Below are 20,946 nucleotides of genomic sequence, written 5' to 3' on the forward strand. Positions count from 1 at the left end.
ATGAAATGTGTGAATAATAAGTGGTTAGTAAATTGTATGTTCTGTCCTACGAAATGTTTAGACAATAGTATTTTTTTTTTTTTTGGCTTAGATTATAATTTACGCTTCGTCAAGATCATCTTAGGTTACGAACAAAATTGAATGATCATAAGACATGTATATACCCAAAAAATAGAAAAAGGATTGCAAATAAAAATGTGCCGACTTCCGTCTATTAATGTGCAACAATGTGAGGGAGACAGAGAGAGAAAGATCTTGCCTTTGTATTATAGGAATTGTCTTTAGGCACAAAAATGTGCCACAATGAGACAAAATAATTTAATATACCAATTAAATTATTTAGCGTGTTTGTTTATTCGTTTCTACGTATGTCAAAATTCTTTTGAACTTTTTCTATAATATCAAACTATGTTTACTTATATCGAATATACAGAGGAAATGTATGTTTTCAGTATAGGTATAAAAATGGCTTCGATGTCTAAGAAAAATAAAAGACGAAGAGAAGTGTACAATGACAGTGCAAAATTGGATATTGACATACAGACGCCGAAGAGAAAGTCTCTACGTTTTGTCCAGTTGGAAGGTATCTACATCTAACTACAAGAGGAAACATATTTGTAATATATTCTGGATGTTATTTTTGCCTTCTCTTATGACTTGTGCCTATTTTTCTATTCATGTGGACTTTTTTTTTTCTTTTTAACTTTTTTATTTTCATAACTAAGCATATAAACTATTATACTTCAATACTACATTTATAATATTTGTTCTATATACTTCATTCTGACAAAAAAAAAGGGATATTTTGAATGAAAATGTTTTTTCTCTTTTCTTTCTTTATTTTTAAGGTTAGCTTCTTTATAAAAAAAATTGTACCATATGACGTTTAACATTTAAAATTGTAGATTTTTGTTAGTGATTTTACTTTTTTTTTCTACAAAAGTTTCATACAATATTGATATATTATTTTTTCTATTCCGTGTGGCTTTAACATTCGAAATGGTTTTGCAAAATTAAAATTTCGCAGCTGCTGGTGTCATCGGTTCAGATTCAATTTCTCTCTTTCCTAATTGTGAAATTGAAGACAATCAAGTAGGTAATAAGATATTTCACTTATTTGTATTAATTACATATTGTTTTTAGCAGTGAAAAGATCATGTATTCCTTAGATAGTTGAATATGATTACTTTGTCATGTTTGATTTGTGTTACGTATAATTATATAGGGAATGTTTTCCTATTCAGTAGTCTTCATTGTAATGAAGTTTGTAACATTGATGTTGGACGAAATAAGTTTATTTGATATATTTGTTTTGTTAAAAATTGAATTTATAACCATGTTTTACATTTTTTTAAAGGGATATGTCTTTTTCAGATTCTAATGTGGTTTCCGTGATAGGTAGCTGTTTTGCGACTTATACCCATCAGCTTCGTGTTCATTCAGAGCTAATGCCATCAATATTTACCGTAAATGAAGGTTCGTTTTCGATACCAAACAAATCATATGTATTACCTTGCCCTGTGCTATGTGAATATTGTGGGGCTCTAAAATTTAAAGATGAACCGAAAGGTTTTTATTGTTGTGATGGAGCTGTTAGATTGAAAGTGAATGACAACCTAGATGAATTACATCATTTATTTACATCAAATTCTGCTGAATCGATTGAATTTAAAACTTACGTACGAACTTACAATAGCAATTTCTCATTCACTTCATTTGGTGTGCATTAGGATAAAGATTTGTGCAAAAGAAACAAAGGAATCTATACCTTTAGAATTCAAGGTCAAATATATCATTTTATAAATGACATTCTTGTACAAAACGGTCGCCCTTCTTATATGCAGCTCTATTTTTTTTACACTGAAAATGAAATAGAGCATCGACTACAACTTTCTGAAAAGTTAACAAAATGTATACTTTCAAAGCTTGTCAAAGTGATGGAACTGAATCCATACGCAGTTTTTTTTTTCGAACTTTAACAAATATTCCAAATTTGAAATCTCATAGTCTTAAAATTAGATATGATTGTGGATTAGATCAAAGAGTATATGACACACCATGTGCATCTCAAGTAGCTGCTATTTGGGTTGATGATGATTCTACTACTAATGAACGAGTGCGTGATATAACTGTTTCTTGCAATTCTGGAGAAAAACATCAATTACATTATTATTTTGATTGTTATGATCCTCTTCAATACCCCTTATTGTTTCCTTTTGGTGAAACTGGTTGGCACCGAGGTACTGTTAGAGTTGACAAACGCAGAAGACAACAAACATGTGCAAATGAAAATTTATTTGACATTCATCAATTAAATTCTGCTGCAGAAATTTTTGCAGTGGAAAATACAGGTGAATAATTTATTTATGCTTATTACATTTATTTTTAAAATGTTTAAAATTCCATATTGTAACACATTTTCTTATTCTATGCTTTTTCCAGTTGTGCAAAAGAAGACAACAAGAGCTCAGGTATCGTGTAAAGAATACTATTCCTACAAATTACAGGTTAGACCTTCACATAAGTCAATTTTACTTCATGCTGGACGTTTGTTACAACAATATGTTGTAGATATGTTTGTGAAGATTGAAACGTCTAGATTAGATTATTTTCGTAACAATCAAAATGAAATACGCGCTGAGCTTTACCAAGAGATTACAAATTGTTTTAAGTCCGATGAAACTCGAGCAGCTATGACTGGTAAAAGAATTATTCTGCCGTCATCTTTTATTGGTGGTCCAAGGGACATGAACAAAAGATATATGGATGGAATGGCATTATTTCAAAAATTTGGTAAACCAGATATTTTCATAACTATTACTTGTAATCCAAATTGGCCTGAAATAAAAGACCAATTGAGGTATAATGACGAATCACAAAATAGATCTGATCTTTTAACTCGAATTTTTAGAGCTAAGTTAGAAGAACTAAAAACTGATATATTCAAAAATAAAATTTTTGGTTTTGCAGCTTCATATATATACGTCATAGAATTCCAAAAAAGAGGTTTACCACATGCTCATTTTTTAATCATTTTAGATCACGCATCCAAAATCATTGCTCCTGAATCTATAGATAAATTTGTGAGTGCTGAGATTCCAGACAGACAAACTTACCCTCATTTATACTTCGTTGTTGTTTCTCACATGATACATGGTCCTTGTGGCATTTTAAATCCAACTAATGTATGCATGAATAGAAATAAACAATGCAGAAGCCATTTCCCAAAGGATTATACCCCAGAGACGTTCTTAGGCGAATTTTCAAACCCAAAGTATAGACGTTTAAATAATGGGAGGAAAGTGAAAGTTAGAGGACAATGGTTAGATAACAGATGGATTGTACCTTACAATCCATATCTCTTGGCTAAATTTAATTACCATATAAATGTAGAAATTTGTTCAACCATCAAAGCTGTGAAATATTTGTATAAATATGTATACAAGGGACATGATAGAATTGGTTTCTCAGTACATTCTGAAGAACATGTGGTTAATGAGATTAAAAATTTTCAAACAGCTAGATGGATTTCTCCTCTTGAAGCATTATGGAGAATTTTTGGTTTCATTCTTTCAAAAATAAATCCTCCAGTTGTTACTCTTCAATTACACCTCGAAAATAATAATTTCGTTACATACAAAAGTTCTGACAATCTTGAGAAAATTGTAAGTACAGACTTTTTCAAAAAAACTATGTTAACGGAATTTTTCCACATGAATCTTGTTGACAAAAAAACTACAACTCTTTTATATAAACAATTTCCAGAATTTTTTGTTTGGGACTCACATCGTAAATGTTGGAGTCCTAGAAAACAAGGTGTTTGTATCGGTAGAGTCGTTGCAGCAAGTCCAAGTGAAGGGGAAAGATATTACTTGCATCTTTTGTTAAATCATATTAGAGGCGCAATGTCATATCGAGCTTTAAAAATTGTAAATGGTGTTGAAACATCGTCTTTTCGAGAAGCGGCACTTTTACATGGTTTACTTAATGGAGACACTAATTGTGATTTATGTTTGCAGGAAGCTTCAGAGTATCAAATGCCTACTCCATTTCATCGTCTTTTTACAACAATTCTAACTCTATGTGCTCCGAATGATCCAAAAAATCTATGGAACAAATTCAAAATTTTTATGATTGAGGATTTCATACGTGCTGGTATGTCGCTGCAAATTGCTGAACTTAAAGCTCTTTTGGAAATTGATGCAATTTTAGAACTTTCTGGTAAATCCATTAATAGTTACGATTTTGTATCATATAATGTACATCTATATGAAAATGAACACGTCGCTAAAGTAATAAATGATGAATTAAGCATTAATGTGTCAGAAATAGATATTATGTGTCCCCATCAACTTAATACTGAACAAAAGACTGCATATAATGCAATTCTAAATAAAGCAGACACTAATGTTAGCGGCATGTTCTTTATTAATGGTCCTGGTGGAACGGGTAAAACCTTTTTATATCGTGCATTACTAGGTACTGTGAGGTCAAGACAAATGATTGCTTTAGCAACAGCATCTTCTGGTGTTGCAGCTGGTCTTTTGCCTGGTGGACAAACAGCACATTCTAAATTTAAAATACCTCTAGAAATTTGTAATGACACAATATGTAACATTAGTAAACAGAGTGCTCTTGTAGAACTTTTTCGAATGACAAAACTAATCATATGAGATGAAGCTCCAATGGTGAATCGATATGTAGTTGAAGCATTAGATAAAATGTTAAGAGATGTTAATGATTGTGAATTCCCATTCGGAGGTAAAGTTGTTGTCTTAGGAGGAGATTTTCGTCAAGTTCTACCTGTAGTTCAAAGAGGTAATAAAGACGATGTAATAGGAGTAAGTCTTGTTAACTCTTACTTATGGCCTTTATTTACAAAACTAAGATTAAGTGAAAATATGGGAGCACAATTAAATACATCGTTTTGTAAATATTTACTTGATATTGGAGATGGAACCGCAGAAAAACATTCATGTAATATGGTACAACTTCCGCCTGACATAACTATAGATTTCGAAGAACACATCACTTCTTTATAGTCATTAATAGATATAGTTTACCCAAATTTAGATCATTATGTTGACAATCTTCATTACATGATTAACAGAGTTATTTTAACTCCAAAAAATGAATCTGTTGATGAAATCAATAATTTGTTGATTAGTCACTTTCCTGGAGACTCTTTCATTTATTTTAGTTTTGATGAAGCTATTGATACAACTGACCAAAGTATGCAGGAAGACATTTTAAATAGTTTGACTCCGAATGGTGTACCCCCGCATGAACTAATACTAAAACCAAATTGTCCTATCATGTTACTTAGAAACATTAATCCTTCAGAAGGTCTCTGTAATGGAACTAGGCTTCTTTGTAAAAGTTTCCGAATAAATATTATAGATGCTGAAATTGCAGTTCGAGATTATAAAGGAAAAAAGGTATTTCTTCCTAGGATAACCTTTATTCCACTTCAAAGCGACAAAAATCCTTTCCCTTTCAAAAGAACACAATTTCCAGTTCGTCCATATTTTGCAATGACAATTAATAAATCTCAAGGACAAACACTTGATTTTGTTGGTTTATATCTTCCTGAGCCAGTATTTTCGCACGGCCAATTATATGTTGCTTTGTCTCGAGCCAAAAGTAGCGCATGCATTAAAGTTCTCATCAAACCAACAACCCCCCAAAAATTACATATGAAATGTACAAAAAATGTTGTTTACGATGAAATTTTAGCAATGGTAAATACATGACGTTATGTTCTCATTTACATTTGCCAATGATCATTACAAAACATATTTTAGCATTGTCATTTTCATTTGGCTGCGGAGCTAACTGAAATTTGAGAGAAAATTATATTCTTCTCTGTAAAATTTGACCACAATAGAGAACCCTGTAAAGTACTCTTTGCTTATTATTTGCTCATTCTTTTTGTTCCATTTTATTTTAAAATTGTGCTTCTTTTGGTCACTACACTTGGTAATCCTTCTACTTGCTCCACATGAAATTGTTTCCAAACAACATTAAGAAAATGGATCACACTGACGATATTTTTGGTGAACATCAAGACAAATATGATCATGAGATGGTATGCTTCTTATGCTACAGAGTTTTTTCTAACATCTTTTTTCAAAAACATACATAAATCATCATTTTTTAGTGTGAGTTAATGAACATTAATAATTTTGTTCTTGGCTGTTTAGTTAACTTAGTATTAGGTTCACCCACTGAGATAATACACTTGTTGTACTACCTATTTGTTCATGTATTCATATAGCGTAAGTTATTGAAGCAAGATAAATTCCTTCTTGGCCATTTAATTCACTTGGTAATTCGTCATTTGTTGCTGTCAATGCCTTCGTTCACTTTCATGTTAGATTTTTGGTATTTAAAAGAGATGAGACCAACGATGGCTTCATGTACTCATTTTTCACTTTATCTATACATTTCTCTTTTAAAATTTGATCTTTATGAATTTTCCCTGTAATTTACATCCTATACATGTATCATAAATCTTTACTGAATGTGACATTGGATCTATACATTTTTTGTCATAAATTTTTGATCACGCATGGCTTCTTGAAAACCTCGGACCTACTAATCTGAGCACAAACAAAGTGAATCTCAGAAAGGTAAATTAAGGGAAAAAAAAGTAACATGACCAGTTTATCATTTAAGGCTGTGTGATCTCAGTGGAAATCAAGTGGTTCACATTCTATCAAATACACAAAACTTGAATACTAAATTTTTTGTTTTGTAGGTCAATCTCACTCATGATATTTATATAAGTAGTCTTTTACATTTGAACTTGTCAGACTCTCCTTGCTTATCTGCCCTTGTTTTCAATTAGGTGAGAAGTCAAACATAGTAAATTTTGGTTTTAACTTTCAACTCATATTACTTTCTATAAGCTACATCAAAGAATGATTGTACTTTTGTTTCACAATATATTCCTGCTAAAAGCCTGCATCTGACAGAACTATGGAGCAAGTCAAAAAAAGATCTGTTTGACTCTTTGAGCATCATAATACAAATACTGCTAAAGGTGGCGAATATAACTTAAAAGTTCATCTCTTTGAATTCCAAAATCTGTGTTTAGAAGGAGACATCTGTAATTGATCAAGTGTATTATTGGATATAAATAATAACATATATTATCCTAGCCAAATTATGTTTTTGAGTTTTGCGATTATTTTCGGGAATCCTATCTGTTCATAGTTTTTTTTTTTTTAATTTTTTTAAAGCAAAACATATACATCCTTCAAGTCATCATGAGCATTGTTATCTTTTTGGGGTTTGACCTTGCTCTCTATTGGATGTGAATATCTTGTGCTCATTGCTTTAAAATTGTTAGAAAATTAAAGATAGGGGCCACTTGCCCACATACAGGTTCTAGAAGGTGTTGTCAAGTATAAATTGAATACTTTACGTATAAAACAAAGAAACAACATAAAAACTATATTTCTGAAGTTATAGTTGAGGTAATTTAATCACGCTATTTTAAGGAAAATTTTGTTCGCATATGCTTCCAGCAGCTTCTTAGTTCAAGAGCGTGACTAATACTCACTGTTTCATAATGACCTTAGCTTTCAAGCAACGAGATCTCTTTCTGGCGTGAGAAACTGTATCTCAACAAAGTAAATATTATATTAGTTCAGGTTATACTATCTAATCGTTGAAATTTGAATCATGTTCACCAATAATAACAGCAGTTTTGCTTTCTATGCATGTGCTTCATGTTTCAAAAGAACCTCGCTGCCTGGCTTTTCCTTATATGCCATCTTGCTTATGCTTCTGTTCCTTCATGTGCACATCTTGAAGCATGAGTGGCCACATATTTATTCTTGTTCAGGGGTTTGATAGTTTAATGATTATCCTCTATTATGTTCCGTTTGATTAATAATTGTTTGTTAAACTATAAAGTATTTTTTTTATAATCTAAATTGGTTAGATGTAAAACTGAAAAATAATGTATGTGTTGGTTTTAAATGTAGGTTTATGTATGCTTAAACTTGAATTCAACAGAGATGATTGGTTGCGATGAAACAGAAGAAGATCAATTCTTTGACAGCCATGATGAGATCACTTCTATGTCCAATGTGGACACTAATACAAATTCTGCAAGTAATACGCACATGCTTTAATTGTATATGTAAGTTATCCCCCAATTGAGGTTAGATATAATTTTTTTGTTTGACTAAATAAGGCACAACCATCAAATAGTATACACAATGGAACAACCTGTGCTAATAATCGTCGATGGTGAACTGACATTGTGGATGTCCTGTGATAACATGTGCTTAAATTATTGATAGCAAATTGGATATTCTTGTACTTTCATGGTTAGGCTGCTATATGCTTTAATGGATTTAAGACTTATGGGCTCTGAAATTCGCTCTCCTGAACTTTGAATGGAGTTTTTTTACACGTGGATAAGATATAATTACCAAGGCCAGTTTACAAATTTGCAACTGTAATGTCTATAGATTTGAAGTAACAGTTTGCTGAATACATTTGTAAGTTTTCTCAGAATTGAGCTTTGGAACCGATAGTCTACAATTGTGAAATCCTTTTTTCTCACCCCATGGTATTTTTTTTCGACTCTGGAATAAGTCCTCTCAACTTCAATACGTAAATGCTAAGTCTCAAAATTTTTAATATTTGCTTTTTGTACTTGCCTTTCAATCTTCCTCTTTTGTTATTTTTTCCTTTTTTACTGGTAATGAATTATATTACTATACTATTTTTCCATGAAATATATTAAAAATTACACAGAATTTTATTATTATCGGAGTACTGACAACAACGAATTCCAACTACATATTTTTGGAATTTTAAATTTTTAGAATGCACGCATATCTTAGAACCAAGCCATTTTTTGCTTTAACTTAATATAATCAGTGATGATTTTATCTGTGTTGCTCTGTGAATTGTTGTTACAAGTTTCTAGAAACTGTGATTGACTTAGATTGTGATCATTATTCCTCTTCATTTCTTCCACCGACCAAAATTGTAGCTCCGAAATTCAATCAACAATATCGTGACTACTTCTATATCTCTGAAAATTCAAATCTACTTATTGAATGGGGATTTGACTAAGTAGATGGGCAATTTTAGTTTCTGCACATCGAAAGGTATGTATTGCTCATTTTTTATAGAGCATAAATTGTTGACTTTCTCTAAATCATTGGTGTTTTGCTTTACTGGCCACGAAAGCTAAAATTCTTCACTCATACTATATTATTTTTACTTTATTAATCCAACCCCTTTGTTGGGTTTTTGTGAATTTTTTATTGTGCCCTTGATTTGTTGTTTGTTGCTTTGTAGATCATAACCTATTTAGTTTTTATACAAAAAAAAAATTGATTTTATTTATATATTCTGTTGATATTTTTTTTTGCTCTATTTGTGGATATTTATTAATTGGGTAAAACATATTTCGTGCATTTTCCTTCAAAGCCTGATTGATCTGTACGCTTTGCATCGGAGTTTGTTGTTTATTTGTTTTTATTATGATAATTTGGGATGTCTTCAATGAGGAACGAGAGGGCAATGTGGTGAAAAATGAATTTTTGTGTATTTGAGAGATTCGGTGTGTTTTTGGGAAAGAGAATTTGCCAACTGGGCCTCCGACCTGGTTGTAGCTAAGAATTTTTCATCTCCAAAAAGTTTTGATATTTCACCAGTAACTGTTGATAATTAATTGGATTCTAATGTTATGAGGAAAAAATTGATTTAACGCTAAGGGTTTTACTTAAATTTTCGATTCTTAAATAAATAGTTGGTTCGAATTTAATTCTTTGAGGCTTATATATATTTTATTGATGTAAATAATGAGGTTTATTGTTTGTCGAATATGAATAATTAGTGAATGTTTTTAAGTAGGTAAGGGACCATTTTTTTCCCGATGTTGGATAGAGTAATCTCATACTTACGTTTAGCGCTGTTTTAATCCATAAACATTGCGAAATTGAGGGTTTATAGTTCATGGATAGAATCATATTTCTGCTAACATTGGGCTTGATGCTTACTATAGATGTTTGACGTAGCTTTCTTCAATAAACAAATGTGATAACATTGAATTCCATTTCACTTTCCCGTTATACTCTATTCTCAACATGAGGGAACAAAAGAAAATCTTAATTGGTTTTGGTGGGTGTGAACATGCCTAGATGTGTGTTGTTGTCTCCTGTATTTCTCTTCATAGTTACTGGAAAATCTATGTTTTTACTCTTTCTTCGGGTAATTGAAGAGTTATTATGGGAAGAAAGTTGTACTTGTGTTTATAGCTTATGGTTTGCACTTTTCTAAGGCAACTTGGTCTTAAGCAAGTAAGTTGAACATCTACTTGTTGTGAAGCTTTTGTGTTTATTGTAATCTAGATGTATAAAAAACTTGATTTGAGGCGTTTATTAGTTCAAATATGTGTGAGCTGCTATTACTTATCTGATAATTTTAGGGCGTCAACTTGACCCAAACAATTTCATTCTCATTCAATATCCTCACTTTTGGCAGTGTCTCAAAAATCAGACTTCAGCTTGGATGTAGAACAGATTGCAGAGGTTGTTGAGCAGGAGAGACGTAAGTGCATATTCCTAACATCCCCTAATAATCCAGATGGGAGATATCATGCGATGAGTCTATCTATTTGTTGGTCCTTTCTCTTGTTTTCTACTATGAAAATATCATACCATGCTTTGAGTACTATATGTTAGGTTATTAATGTTGATTTGTTCAGTTTTCCTGCGTTAATTTTTATTTTTTTAATTTTTATTTTTAAAATTACATGCTACATATTCCAGTTACAAGTCATTTTTGTTGATATGAACATATTCCTAGCCAACACTTATTTCCTTCACATTTATTGACGCTCTCTCTCGAGAGTATCTTTTGCTGTTTTGTGTCCAATAAGTTTGTTGAAGCAACCACACCTTCGGAAATTAGTTGAGAACATTTAAAACTAAATCTCAGAGCCATGTCTAGGACCAGTTTCTCACATATAAACACTCTAAAATTGAACCGGGCTTTTCATAGTTTGTACCCACAAAATTATGCTAATTTTCCTATTCGATTTAGGGGGTTTTGTTTTACTTGCTATGCTTCGACACCTTCTTCTTCTGTTGTATTGAGGCATAGAAGAAATAGCGCTTCTTCTTCTTCTCTGCCATTTTTATATCAGCAAATTTGGGCTATGGTAGGTTCGCATACGATGAGTATGCGTCTGAGGAGGAGTCTGATAGCGAACCTGAATCATCTTCTAAGCAGTTGGTAAGTATTCTTTGATTTATTTTGTGGTGATTTTCTCATTTGAGTTTGTGCGATTTTAGGTAGTGAAGTAATTGGTATTTGAAATGATCTGAGAATTTTTCGTTTAAATTTCATTTGAATTACGTGGAAATGACGATGTAAACACTCCAAAGCTATTGTATCATTTTTTATTAAACAACTAATTTATATCCCTAAGTTGAGAGTGTTGATGCAAAATGCACCAGTAAATTTCATCAACTAGGATGAAATTGTAGCATTTCTTTTATTTGTTTACTTTTGTTCTGTACGGTAGTTGGCTTATGTTGTCCAATATGTCTCAGGCCTTGAGGTTAGATTCACAATTTGTAGTGAGACTCTGATTCTGTTTGACACTACGACTTTCAGCCACCATTAATCCCATGGCAGCAACCCACTTTATTGAGCATTCTTTGCCTAGCCTTTCACCAGGTAGGTGGTTATTTGTTTTTGGGCATCATTTTCTTTCCATTTAGCTATCTTTTGAATAATTACATGGTTTTACAGAGTAGAAGAAAAGCATGAGGGAAATTAGTCGTGGTGAGGTGGCAAAGGATTAAATATATGGATAGAAGTATCCATAAGAAGAGAAAATATCAGTAATCTGAGAAGCAATCTGTTCGTCATACTGCACAAAGATTTCATGAGAGAGCAGCATGTGAGCTCTTAGGTGACAATCAAAGTGGTATTGAAGGAACTTTACAACCTGAAAATTCAGATGATGATTGCGTCGTTCTAGACTGATCCTTTGGTAATTTTTCTTTTTTTTTTCCCACCAAATCTCCTACTTCTGTTTACACTTTGATCATTCAAATGTTTGACTCCTAAATGCTTGTCGATCTTAGTTTTATCTTATATTGTGATTATTTGATTCAAGTTAGAAAATTGCAAGGTTCAATTCATGGATGGTAATATTATGTTAAGTATTTTGTTATTATGGTGATTGGGGTAGATGCAATGATACAAAATTTACAAAATTCAGGGCTCATTGGTAATGCCTAGCAACCTTATTTTAAAACTCAAGCGAGTGGTGAAGGCATGGCAGAAGTAATATACATATTAATAATATTGACATATAATTTGCTTACATGGATTAACAAAGCCCATTTCTTTTCATTTTTCTTCCTTCACTATAACCCACTAATTTTACCGAATCAACATCTATCCCCTGCAAAATTATTTCTTTTTATTTTTCTTTCTCCAGTAAAACCCACTAATTCTACTGAATCAACACTTGTCCCCTGCAAAAAAACCACATCAACACTTGGCAACTCACTTACTCCCATCCATTCCCCAAAAACATTTGCTTGTAGTAGTAAACAAATTTCTTGCCCCCCACTAACAATTTTCAAGTCAATATTGAAAACAGAAATCTGACTTTTACACCACTAATTCTAAACTCTCATCATTTCTATCCACTACGCATCCAATCTCTCAATATATAAGACACCAAATAAAACCTTTACCCACTTCATCTTCTCTAGCTTCATTTCCTCATTTTTAACATCAACCTGGTAACTTCCATTCTTTCACCGAACAGCAACATTAACTGCAAACATTTTCACAAGCATTATCATATAGTTATGTTTCATTTTAACTCTTCATTTTTCTAACCATTCTCCTCTGCTAATCCTGTAAAACTAATTGCAGATATAGATGGCAGAATATAAACTCATACCTGACATCAAACCTGGAGAATCTGGCTGGACTGTAAAGGCAGTAGTTTCAGAAAAATGCTCTCCCACCAAAGGTAGAAATAGTCCATTAAAATACCAACACATTTGGTTAATGGACCCTAAGGTAACTCTCTTCACATAATTTAAGTTTCTTTATTTGAAACTTTGATCCACCATGAATTGTAAAAAAGATTTTGGAACTTAACTAAAAGCAGATAACACAGGTTTAAATGCATGCAACTTTAATAACTGCATATTCAAGAAACTCATACCTCTAGAAGCAATCTAGACGTTTTTAACCATGAACTGATGGACATAATTAATCATTCTACAATGCAATCACCTGAAAAATACATACCAAATCAAGAATGAGCATCTTCAACTACATGTCATATACCGTGTCAAAGATTTAAATTATCACCAATTGTCCTGACACAAACATGAAAATAAAAAATATGGCAGTACAAAAGTTTATCCAACATTTAATACTCCATTAGTTGGAACGTACCTTTAGTATCTAATTTCTTCTTACTGCCAATAATACTTTTCTGACATTTTTCAACAGTCTGGACCATGAAAATGCTTATGTAAACAATAGCCAGCTAATTTATAATCAAGATTCTTTAACAATTTTTGTAACACCTTCCTTAACAACTCCAAGTACAAGATTTTTTGTGAACTCATATCACTTGGGCCTGCAATAGTTTTTTCATTCTTGATAATCTGTCCTCCATTTTCTTTTCGAGTACTAGAGAAATTCTTCATAGAAACGGGCACTGGATAATACATATTCCACCACCAAAAACTGAAGCTAGCGTTCCTAATTCAATCATAAAATATACATTATATCACAAACCACAAAAGCGCACTATATTATTTAAGATCAACATCCTCATTTCCAAATTCCAAAAAATTTCCCTTCCCTTAAAATTATTCTCTACCCTACCTTCTAAGACACAATTTAACTTAGTTTTTATGCAGGGAAACAAAGTTCAGGCCATGTTATTCGACAGCTCGATCACAGCGTTCGAAGACACCTTACTACTGCACAAAACATACCTCATCTCAAATGCACAAGTTAAAGAAACAGATACATACTATAGAGCCCAGCTTGGTCACATTCGATGGACAATCAATGCAAAAACCAACATCGTTGAAGTCGACGAACAATTTAACTCCCTCCTTTCATCAACTTACAACTTCATATCATTCGAAAATCTTCAGCCATACATGGATACAAATGCAGAAATCATTAAGTACTTGCAATCCCATTAACATCTTACACTTTATTACTTTTATCTTAAACATAAATTACAACCTATACTCATTACTAGCCCATATTATTTCTTATAGGCATCATTGGAATAGCAGTCGACATCTTCCCCAAAAGAGTAATTCAAATTCGTGACAACCAATCAACAGTACAAGATGTCATTCTCATGAACGAAAGGTAAAGCATTTACTTTTATCACACATTTACTATTTCAAACCCCAAATTAACTCTTCTTAGTTATTACATATTAAATACAATTTGAAACATTATAGGTTCGAAACACGCATGCTTCAGATGTGGGACAATTTCGTTGCAAATGAATGTAATACCATCCACAACACAATCACCAAAAAACCAATTGTTGTGAGCAACAGATTAAGAGTAACTTCTTTCAATGATAAATTGACTCCTCCTCGTATAAAATCACACCGAAACATATGAATTTAGACCTTAAATGCAAAACCTCATTTGAATCTCTATTTAGGAATATCTGTCTCTACAAAAATGAACTCATCAATACTCATTAATCCCCCATTTGAGCAAGTTGTAGAACTAAAGCACTGGTACATTCTTTCATTTTTCCATTTATATACTTGTATCTATTGTAATTATTACTCATAATTTCCTTATTTACTTCTAACAATTTCATTCTAACATCAGGCTAGAAGAGAACATCATCACAATAAATGACATCGTGACAAGAAAAGCTTATATCTTCCCCCACATCCACCACAATTTCTTGCCCACCAGAAGAAAAGTTAGTCAACATCAAACAGCTACAACATATGGTACACCTTCTCACTTACATTTTATATCTATCCCTAACATTATATATTTACATATGTTACTGTACACATTGCAGCAACGACACTTCTGGACTAGAGCAAATGTCACATTGGCTGATATAGACCAACCACTATGGTATCTATCATGTGACAATTGCAACAAATCTAAAAGTGTAGCTGTAAACGAAACTTATTTTTGTAGATTTTGCAAGCACAACTATGTTACACCGACTCCAAGGTCAGATTATATTCATGTCACAAGTACATCATTTACATGAATAGATACATTATTCATCATCTAATGATAATCAAATACATCCCAAAACACTAACAATGATTCCACTTGTACTCTAACAGAGCAAGAGCAATCGTTCAGTTACAGGACTACACAGGCTCAATGACAGCATCAATTATTGGAAAATCGGCTGAAACATTCCTCAAATGCCCAGTAACAGAATTGATGAAACAAAGTTCTAATGTAACTATCTCAAAATTTCATTTTTTTGCCTACTATTTTCTCTCCAATAAATATACTATTAACTACTTCTAATGAACATTCCAACAGGAACATATGGAGAGCAGCTCTACAATTCCAGCAACAACTCCACGTGAGCACATCGTATACATCAAAGCTGGAAATATAGAGACAACCACTAACAAGCCACCATATGAAGTCATCTTCATCCTTGACTCACACCTCCAAGATGACAACCAGTTACCTGCCAACATCACACAACCAAGCACTACACATGAAGCTCCCAAACATGCAGATAAAAAACAGAAGCAAGAGTAGCTGTTGAAGACCTGAAAATACATATTTTGTATTTCTTTTGCACACTTGTGTCCACAATCCAACAGACCAGATTCCCAGCATCTCTATCTGCCATACTAAATTTTGTTCATTGTCCATATTAACATATTAGAAACCATGTACCCAAATACGGCATGTAACATCTCTGTGTATGGCACCTAAGAACTCTGTTTTGTACTTCATATTACTATTGCCAATGTAACTACTTGTGGACACATTTTATATAATCTAATGTAATCATCCTTCTAATCATATCTTCTTTTCCATTAAGATACCACAAGACTGAATTTTAACATTATTACTTACACTGCATTACCCACTGTACGTGCAACGCACGGCCCGTCGCTAGTTGTTTTGAAAAGTTTGGGACCACAATTAAAATAAATTCTTTAATTTTTCCAGTTAAAATAAATTCTTTAATTTTTCTTCTCTCCTTTTTGTTTTGTTTAAAGAGAGGGAACATATCGTTATTTCACAAGGCTTTAATGAGAAAAAGACAGAAAATGTTGCGTTCCACAAAGAAAAGTTCATCTAGGAAAGTTCTGTGCCAAAATGAAAGGATATGGATGTATTTTGCAATGGGGCAAAGGTCACGAGTGTTTTGTGCCAATCACCAATATAAACACTATGTAACCTCAATTTTATTAAATATCAAATTTTCAATTGCAAAGATTTTATGAAATATACAAATTTCAACCATTCACCATAAAAGATGAGTCATGCTAGGATGGGCAATCAAGCTTGATAATCCACGATGATTGTCTCAACTTACTTTTTTGTTTTCTGTTGCAGTTTTAATACATCAGATGTGTTAACATGCACTTTTTTTTTGTCCTAATATCATTTTTTTGTTTGTATTGTAGTTCACCATTTCAACTTGCGTATAATTTTGAAATTTTGCTCGACTATATAGTTGATAGCTTTCAATCGATAGGCAAGTCTTTCTATTTGTTGAGATTGTCTTTTATTTTCTTGCTTTTGATTCATTATACAAGTTATACTCATCTGTCTTTCTTGGATAAGCATTTTATTAATTACGAAGGCATATTGAACGCAGAAATGGAGAAATGGATGAAAATGATTTTTATTCAACTTAACAGCAAATACAATCCATCTAGCTATAAATAGCAGTCCAAAAGAATGTTAAAAACAGAAAATTGGTTACAAAATCTAGCTATCTTTTAACAGTGTCAACAGCTTAACCGAAAGAGGAACTATATAGAATCTAGAAACTAACTATATACACTTGAGGCTTTGTTTGATTGTCATTCTTTTTAAAATACATTTTTTCTCTTTTTTCTTTTCACCCACACACTATCCACTAAAATAATATTACATGTAAATAAAAAAAAATTCTTCATTTTTCAATCACATATTTCTCATTCATCTATTATTCTAAAATGCATTTTTTTTTCATAAAGATGAGGCTCAAACACCCTCAAATATGTAAAAATGGTGAAAAAGGCGGAATGGAGCCGAGTAACGAGTTTAACATTGCAACACCTGCGCCCATCAGGGGATTATCGGAAGGTAGGATTCGAAGGGGATAAAAAAATTTCATTTGCCATCCGTTTTATTTACTATTTTTTAATATAAGTTTCTTAAACACAATTTTTTTTTATAATCATGCTCTTGTCCTCCTTCCATTCAAGATGGGTCAAGACGATGAGAGGTAGGATCGAAATTTTTTGAGGAAGTTACCTTAATTTTTTTTAAAAAAAATTTAAAAGAGGTTTTTATCCAAAAATACTTCTAGAGAAAATTATATTGAATCAACTTCTTTTGATTAAAAGAAATACTTTTTTTCAAATTAAACAAGCGAATTCAAAAGTAATTTTTAAATTTCAAAAGTTCTTTTTGATTTGTCAAAAATCATGTCAAAGGAACGCTCAAGACTTGAACCAAAAATGCTTTTAAAGAAAATTATATTGAACCAACTTCTTTTAATTAAAAGAAATGCATCTTTAAAATTAAACAAGCAAATTCAAAAGTAATTTTTGAATTTCAAAAATTCTTTTTGATTTGTCAAAAATCTTACCAAACAAATGAACCAATCTACTAGAATTGGGTCTTTTGACGGGATGTCAAATCGGCTTGGTGGTTCAGGCAGCTCCGGAAACGTCTGAGCCGGCCCATGTGGCTAGTGTCACGGGCCAAAAATGGCGCGTGACAAGGCCCGAAATTAAATAATAATAATAATAATACACACACACACACTCTTTCTCTCTAAAATCAAGAATAATAAGGCAGCTGTAATGCTGCCATTACAGGCAGCTTTATCTGTAACGACAGCAGTTTACTATATTGTTTCCTACTGATACCTATGGTTTTCTATTGTTTTTTACAATTCAATTTATGAGACTATGAAAATTTTAAATTTTGAGGTAAAATATATTTTTTTGGCTATGAATACGAGGTAAATTTTTAAATTTCAAATCGATTTGTTTCAATCGATTTTAACTTATAGTATTATATATTCAAGTTTCAACTTCAATTTCTTTACTCACAATCTCATATTCAATTTTTTTTTACTCTAATATTCAGTGTTCTATACTATATTAGTTATAAATGGATTTTACTAGTAATGAGCTTAATCAGTTTAAGGGTAGTTCGAGTACTCCATTCGGTTACGACGATACATTTCGAAATGTTCCAATTGATTTGGAGAATATTGAAGAGGAAGAAATACTCGAAGTTAAAAGGTTGAAAAAAGAATCATCGGATTGTTGACAATATATGACACGTAAAAAAATTGGTGCTCAAAATGAAGTGGATATTTGAAAAGCATGTTACAATTACCGTGGCAAAGAATTTAGTTGGAAATTCAATTCGAGCACAACACATTTGAATAGACACGTATTAAGGAGTTTCAAAGCAAAACCAGTCAATCTCGACCCGAAACAGACCAAACTAGTATTTGGCAGTTCTTTTTCTACTCTTTCCACCTTCGTATATTCACAAGAAAAATTTCGTGAAAGAATGACTGCATATGTGGCTGCAGCAGAAATGCTGCTTACGATGATAGACACAGTACACTTTACCTTACTCGTGCAGAAATATCTCTAATCCAGGTATTCTTCTTATTATAGAAATATTTTTTGTTCGGATACTATAAAATTATATAATAAAAGAAAACAAGTTGTTATTGAAGGTTTAAAAACTTTTAATAGTGTTATATCATTTACATTTGATTTATGGACTTGTGGTAATAGAAAATGTTATATTGCTGCTACAGTTCATTACATTGATCACCTGTGGCTTTTATATAAAATAATTATTGCATTTAGATGTGTAGAATATCCTCATAATGTCACTAATATATACATGATTTTAAAAGAAATCATACAGGAATATAGCATGCAAGATATAGTTCGAAATTTTACTTTTGATAATATTAGTGTGAACAAAGTTGCTATCGAAAATTTTATTAATGATTTTAACCCCACATTTGGAACTTTATTTTTCATCAACGTTGTGTATGTCATATTATCAATTTGATTGTAAAGGCTGGATCAGACATATAACTTCTCCTTTAGAGGAAATCAAACAAACAATAAATTTTATTACTGTGTCACCAATAAGAAAACAAACATTTAACAGATTTTGCGCAGAATATGACTTACAGGAGAAATCATTCGCCATTGATGTAACATATAGATGGAACTCTACATATCTTATGTTACATTCGTATGAAAATTACGATAAAGTGATTTCATTATATTATAATGGTAGGCATACATACGGACCTGATCATAATTTAGAAGATTGAAAATGGTCTCTTCCATTTTGCGTGAAAAAAATTTTAAAATTTTTTTCGATATCACAAATGAATGTAGTGGAGTTTATTACCATACATCTTCACTTATTTTACAACTTTTTTTTTACATTTCACAAATACTTCATAAATACATGATTTTGCCATTTTTTATTTGACTTAGTGTGCTCTATGAAGTTAAAATTTCTTAAATATTGGGAAGAGTTGTCCTCTTTATTTATTTTATCGTTATAATAGACCCTCGACTTAATTTGAATGGCACCATAGCCACCGTAAAGGGAATTTCAAATTTCATGAATGTGGAATCATCACACGTGAATATAGAATCGTTGTTATGTGAAATGTGTAATTATTATGCTGAAAAAGAAAGCCGTTAGAGTTCTACTTCCCAAAATTTATTTTCAAAAAATATTTCAACAAATTTAAATAATTTATGGAATTATTTGGAAAGCAATACAAGTGTCCCCTCATTTATTTCTAGTTCATCAATATCTAGAGCAATAAATCTCGGTGGTACAAATCTTGAAATTTCATCTGAGTTAGCTAGGTATATATGTATGGACGTTCATAGTGTGTTACCTGAAGAAGAATTACAGAAATTTAGTCTTCTAAATTGGTGGAGGTATAATAAAAGACAATATCCAATTGTATAAAAAATCGTACGTGATCCAATAGCGCATTCGGTGTCTACAGTAGCATCGAAGGCTGCATTTAGTTTAGGTGATCGAATTTTATCAGACGAACGTTCAAGACTAAAAGAAAATATATTGGAGTCTTTAATATGCTTGAAGGATTGAGAATATGTAGAATTACGTGTTCAGGAACATGTTGATAGTATACTGGCCGAAAAGTTGCATCAAATTCAAACATAGAATGTTATAAATTTTTAAAATAATTTATTTCATAAAAAATGTAATTTTTAAATTTATTTGTTTAAAAAAAATGTACATGAAATATTTTATTCATGTACAATTTTAACTCCTCTTACGTCATGTAGCTGGTCCCAAACCTGAAAAAATGAGGAAAGTTGTAAGTTGTAAATTTTATTTAATTTGTAATGCAATTTTATAAGTTGTAATTTTTATTTGATTTGTAACTCGTATAAATTATGCAATTTTTAAATTTTTAAGAAAATGTTAGATTCGTAATCTTATAAAAAAACGAACCGGCCCAGCTCGGGCTCGGCTCGACAAGGCCCGAGCCTTGTTTTTTCGGTCGAGCTTCCGCTCGTCTTAGCTCGGGCTCGAAAAAAGTTCGTTTGATTTTTCTCGAGCTGAGCCCGAGCCTCGAGTTTCGACTCGCCAGCCGGCTCAACTCGACCGTTGACATCCCTAAACTCACTT

At 31.9% G+C, this 20,946-nt stretch overlaps 1 protein-coding gene and 2 long non-coding RNA genes across 4 annotated transcripts; all 3 read left to right on the forward strand.

Moving 5' to 3' along the window:
• Positions 1-485: 485 nt before the first annotated feature.
• Positions 486-1,474, forward strand: LOC111386411. The gene is made up of 3 exons (XR_002701222.1): positions 486-583; positions 1,028-1,096; positions 1,399-1,474. It is a non-coding gene; the product is annotated as an uncharacterized LOC111386411 (long non-coding RNA).
• A 767-nt stretch (positions 1,475-2,241) lies between these two features.
• Positions 2,242-4,045, forward strand: LOC111386436. The gene is made up of 3 exons (XR_002701224.1): positions 2,242-2,351; positions 2,443-2,507; positions 4,020-4,045. It is a non-coding gene; the product is annotated as an uncharacterized LOC111386436 (long non-coding RNA).
• Positions 4,046-13,978: 9,933 nt separating this feature from the next.
• LOC111386434 lies at positions 13,979-16,077 on the forward strand. 2 transcript variants are annotated; one of them, XR_002701223.1, is made up of 4 exons: positions 13,979-14,409; positions 14,893-15,020; positions 15,375-15,495; positions 15,583-16,077. XR_002701223.1 is itself a non-coding variant. In XM_023010899.1 (2 exons), the coding sequence occupies exons 1-2, from the start codon at positions 15,415-15,417 to the stop codon at positions 15,808-15,810; spliced, it is 309 nt and encodes a 102-aa protein (XP_022866667.1). In that variant the 5' UTR covers positions 15,280-15,414; the 3' UTR covers positions 15,811-16,077. The 2 variants fall into 2 exon arrangements, 1 of the variants encoding a protein (XP_022866667.1); XM_023010899.1 differs by lacking the exons at positions 13,979-14,409; positions 14,893-15,020 and having other exon boundaries at positions 15,280-15,495.
• The last annotated feature ends 4,869 nt before the right edge of the window (positions 16,078-20,946 follow it).

Source organism: Olea europaea, unplaced genomic scaffold, assembly GCF_002742605.1.
Source record: "Olea europaea var. sylvestris unplaced genomic scaffold, O_europaea_v1 scaffold355, whole genome shotgun sequence".
Taxonomy (NCBI): Eukaryota; Viridiplantae; Streptophyta; class Magnoliopsida; order Lamiales; family Oleaceae; genus Olea; species Olea europaea.